Source organism: Paramormyrops kingsleyae, chromosome 3, assembly GCF_048594095.1.
Source record: "Paramormyrops kingsleyae isolate MSU_618 chromosome 3, PKINGS_0.4, whole genome shotgun sequence".
Lineage (NCBI taxonomy): Eukaryota > Metazoa > Chordata > Actinopteri > Osteoglossiformes > Mormyridae > Paramormyrops > Paramormyrops kingsleyae.
The window spans coordinates 12,990,575-12,995,432 of NC_132799.1; the positions used below are offsets into that span (position 1 = coordinate 12,990,575).

The 4,858-nt window shown below is 45.2% G+C and overlaps 1 protein-coding gene across 1 annotated transcript; it reads left to right on the plus strand.

Moving 5' to 3' along the window:
* The first annotated feature begins 740 nt into the window (after window positions 1–740).
* Window positions 741–4,552, plus strand: LOC111850383 (urokinase-type plasminogen activator-like). Its single transcript, XM_023824234.2, has 8 exons — window positions 741–897; window positions 1,853–1,946; window positions 2,164–2,209; window positions 2,844–3,018; window positions 3,115–3,266; window positions 3,355–3,483; window positions 3,877–4,025; window positions 4,121–4,552. Exons 2-8 carry the CDS (start codon window positions 1,890–1,892, stop codon window positions 4,313–4,315), a joined length of 903 nt encoding a protein of 300 aa, XP_023680002.2. The 5' UTR covers window positions 741–897; window positions 1,853–1,889; the 3' UTR covers window positions 4,316–4,552.
* The last annotated feature ends 306 nt before the right edge of the window (window positions 4,553–4,858 follow it).

Genomic DNA, 4,858 nt, shown 5'->3' on the forward strand with positions numbered 1-4,858 from the left:
CTTCCAGAATGCACCACATGTTAAACACATTACCTAGAAGCTTTGGAGGTATATTGGGAAACTGAATGTGTTGCAAGATGAAATGTCTACCAATAAAATATCAGGCCTGATTCATTTCAGTGTTACAGTTTTTAAGAATTTCAGAATGATTGTGAATCAGTTGTTCTCACCGCTGACATTGAACAGAAATCGATAATAACCTCAGAGGCTAAATGCCTGTATAAAACAAACAGGGAAATCAATCATTATCAAAAAATTATAGTTTGTGGTAAAACAGTAATGAAACTCATAGCGGTGCAGGATGCCAGCGCTGAACGAGTCCTGCTGCATGTTTTGAGTACAAACTTGCCTCAGGTTGAGCTTTATACAATAACAGTTGTTTGCTCAGAAATGCCGTCACAGTTCATATTCACACGCATGAACGTTTTAGGGGATTGCTGTGTAATGACAGAACACACCATAATTTCTTCCTGGAATCGACAAGGTCAGTATTAATCTTAATATCAATCGGCAACTTTAACTGCCTTGCCACCTGCTTGCTGATGCGCAAGGACCAGCTGTCCGTGCTACACTGCGATTATGCCAGTGCTGGCCCCAAAGTAGGCTTTTTAGGCATGCTTCCTGTTTTGGTCATGTAATTAGCCACATGTGGGAAGCCGTGTCATTTCATGAATCACCAGAATGTATCCGCCAGCCACTTCTCCAGCAGCTCTTCAGCAACTACATCACAGAGTGGATGTGTCAATCAGCGGAGACCCCGCCCACATCCCCTTCCACGCCTATATGGTGAGCTGAGACCAGAACTGAGCAGCAGTTGACCCAAACGCGCATAGCAAGTTCCACGCAGCAGTTCCTGCAGCCTCACTTCTGACAGCACTAAGGACATTCACCTCTCCGGTAAGCAAACACCGCATCCTCAGTGAATCCACTTCTTTACTTATAACAATAAGTTTGCCTTGATTCGTGGTGTCCCCCATCTACAGGGATGCATGGTATATTCTTAGAGTGTTTTTGACTAGAACAGAAAGCACCACTGTACTCAATGTGGGGGAGACGGATTTATCAGGTATTTAGTTTCATGTGGAATGCCTCAAAACTACAAAACGCTGGGCTTGTGGGAATAGTATCAAAGTAGGACTTTGGAGGAAAAAATGGGGAAAAGAAGGGGTTTTCTTCCTTGGTGGAAAACTTGCACAAAGTATTTAATTAAATTTAGCTTTGCATACATATATATACTTGAATATCTGTATCTGTCTTGCTTGTCTGTCTTGCTTGTTGTTGTTAGGGTGCTCACCGTGGGTGGGATCTGAGAGTAATGTAATTTCAATTTCAATTTCAGTTGTCCTGATATGGCAGAATTGACAATAGAGACTTTTGACTTGACTTACTGGGTCTTAAGTTGCCCATTTTTTTTTCCAAACAGCAAAAATCTGTTCTGAAGGATTATAATGGCAAATTCATTATTAAATGCACCCAAAATAAAAAAAATGATAATAACTTATTTTTTACTTTTTCCAGCTTTTATTCTGTTTTTTTCCTTATACATATGTTTGATTTTGTGCAGCATTTCAGTCAGTCTCTGTTGTTTTAAATATATAAATAATTTTTCATTTGATTTTGACCCATTGAATGTATTCCACGAAAATGTTCATTGCTCAGTTTATGATATAGCCATTGAACATGTTGAACATGTTGGTAAGTTGCACACTTATCTTATAAATGGCGGTTGGTATCATTCTGAAGCATTAGCAGGAACAGAAACCAGAGCTTTTTCCAAGGTCCCCATAATCATGCCACTACCCACGATTCGGCTCGCACCCCTAATGCCTGCAACTGAATTTCGCTCTCACAGAAACGCCATAAAAGGAGGAAAGCAGCCAAGAGGAACAATGAAGATCTTCCTCTTTCTCGCTCTGCTGGCTGCCTCATCACCAGCCCTGCACGCGGTAATGTATACAACGGCCAACTTCACAGCGGTAAAACATCCCCGCTGTGGTTATCACTTCCACAAATGCAGCTGTTTGTGTCATGTGCGCGTGAGCTAAAACTGGCTATTTGATGTATAAATAGTGCACAGAGAATTTCAATTAATATCTAGTATGAAGTCATACTAGCTGAGGTGCGTCAGACTCAGCACACGCAATAAGTCAGCTTTCTTCATAGCAGGGTCCCCGGAAATCCAAGAGGGCCTGTGTCCGCCAACACTCAGGTGAGTCTGCCAGCCTCGGTATAGTGGGTCCTTACAGCCCCTTGGCTGTGGGGGGTGGGATTGCTGAGCACCTGGTCTTTTTGCCCAAAGGCCAGTATCCGTCTTTTGAGGTTCTAAGTGGCCATTTTCGATAACAAATGGTTTGTCTGGCTTAGTGTTCATATGGACACTTAAGACATACGGTCATTTGTTCAGTCAGACAGCTCAGAGACGTGCTTGCATGAAGACGGCCATGACTACCAGGGATCAGTGGCAGTCTCATACACCTGCTGGCCGTACCTTGAATAGCAGCAGTTCTGTGCTTGTCCTTCTGTCTGTGAGCACACAGTCCATGCTTGTCCTGCTGTCTGTGAGCACACAGTCCATGCTTTTACTTCTGTCTGTGAGCACACAGTCCATGCTTGTCCTGCTGTCTGTGAGCACACAGTCCATGCTTTTACTTCTGTCTGTGAGCACACAGTCCATGCTTGTCCTGCTGTCTGTGAGCACACAGTCCATGCTTTTACTTCTGTCTGTGAGCACACAGTCCATGCTTGTCCTGCTGTCTGTGAGCACACAGTCCATGCCTTTACAGCTTGTTCCTCTGCCTCTGAACGGACAGCCTGTGTAGCTTGATTGTCACATCTTCCCACAGTGACCGATTGTGGGCAGCACAAAAAAATGCAGTTCAAGGTTATGGGTGGGAGGACCATTGCAGTGGAGTCCCAGCCATGGATAGCGTCCATCTTTTTGAAGGGTAAATTCCGCTGCGGTGGGACCCTGATCTCACCATGCTGGGTGCTCACGGCCGCTCACTGCTTTGTTGATGAGTAAGTGTCCCGATGGACGGCTACTGACACACATGTGAGAAAGGGTACGGTTGACTCAGGGACTGATGGACTGTCGTAATGTCCCCCCCCCCCCAGTCACAAAAGGATTAAAGACATGACCATCTTCCTGGGGAAGAATGCCATCAATGAGAGCGATGCCAGCAGAGAGCAGAGTTTCGAAGTGCAGAAACTCATCACTCACGAGGCTTACAATGACGAGGTTCAGCCTTATTACAACAATGACATCGGTAAGGTGACCTGAACCTGCAATGCATGCAGATGCCTCCAGGGGGCTCCAGCGGGGTGAGTCTCTCTCACAGGTTTCTTCCGTTTCAGCTTTGCTGAAGATCAAATGCAACCGTTGTGCCAAGATGACGGACTCGGTACGGACCGCATGCCTTCCGCCCCCCAGCCAGATGCTGCCCCCAGGGTCCTCCTGCCAGGTCATTGGATATGGTAAAGATGGTGAGTCCCCCTGTCCCTTTGCTTCTAAGGACCAGGTGACTCAGCAGCTTAGGCCTCTGTGCCATTGCATGGTCACTGGTTTGAATCCCGCCTTTGGTAGAATAGTCACACGCCCACTGTGCCCTGGAGCAAGGCCAACAAGTCTACCCCCCCCCAACACCTCCACCCCCACCAGATAAATGTCCTGACCCTGTGATCGGACCCCAAGCTGCACTCTCAACTGTGTATGTGTACATGTGTCTCAAAGGAGAGCATGATGGGATACGTGGAAAAAAAAGCATTCCAATGTACCTGTACTTGTGCAAAATGGCGTATGAAGCATCATCAGTACTATTATTAAGCACATAATCGCCCCGGTTTGATCCCTGTCTTCCACACTGTTTCTATGAACAGAAACTCTCCATTACTCCCAGTACCTGAAAGAGGGCACTGTGCAGCTGGTGGCCCAGAAGGACTGCACGAGTGACACCTACTACGGGACAGCGGTCACAGACAACATGTTCTGCGCCAACAGCCGCACGTGGACCACAGACGCTTGTAAGGTAAAGGATCCGTCACCTTCCATTAAGCGGCTCCCAGCACGACGGCCAGGTAGCCGACACAGTAACCTCAACATTTTTCCCCCGCTGCCCCCCAGGGAGACTCAGGGGGACCCTTGATATGCAAGGTGGGGAACCACATGTTCCTGTTTGGCATCGTCAGCTGGGGGGAGGAATGTGCCAAAAGAAACCGGCCGGGTGTCTACACCAAGGTCACCAACTACAACAAGTGGATCCAACAGAAGACGGGAGTTCCAGGCATTGCCTTGGGGGTCATGTTCCCTCATAAGTGAGCCTCCCCCAGGACAGAAGAGCACGGAGGCCAGAGGGCATCATACCAGAAGGACAGGCAGCAACACGGGCAGCAAAACCACAGATACAAGCTGCCACACTGCTGCTGGTATCATGCCATCTCTGACCATGTCCTGGGTTAATATTTAAAATGTATTTATAACCATCAATTTTACGACCTGCTTTGCAGCAGGAGATTTTTAACATTCTATGCATTCTCAGGGTGTATAAATTAATGTCGGCACATACAATAATTTCTCAATAGAATTTAAATATTTTACATTGAAATTTATTTTGTAATGTTATTTATATTCACTATTATATGTATAATTTGTTTATTTTTATATATATTTTTTTACAATTAAATTTCTTAAGTCATAATAAATAATGTTATTTATATTTACTGTTATGTCTTATTATTTGGTTTATATTTTTAAGATTAAATAAAGTTTTGAAGTCCTATGCATTTTTAAATATTCTTGTCCATTAAGTGTTTTTTTCTTTTGGGGGGTTCAGCTGGTCCACCTACAAATTCTCACAGGCTG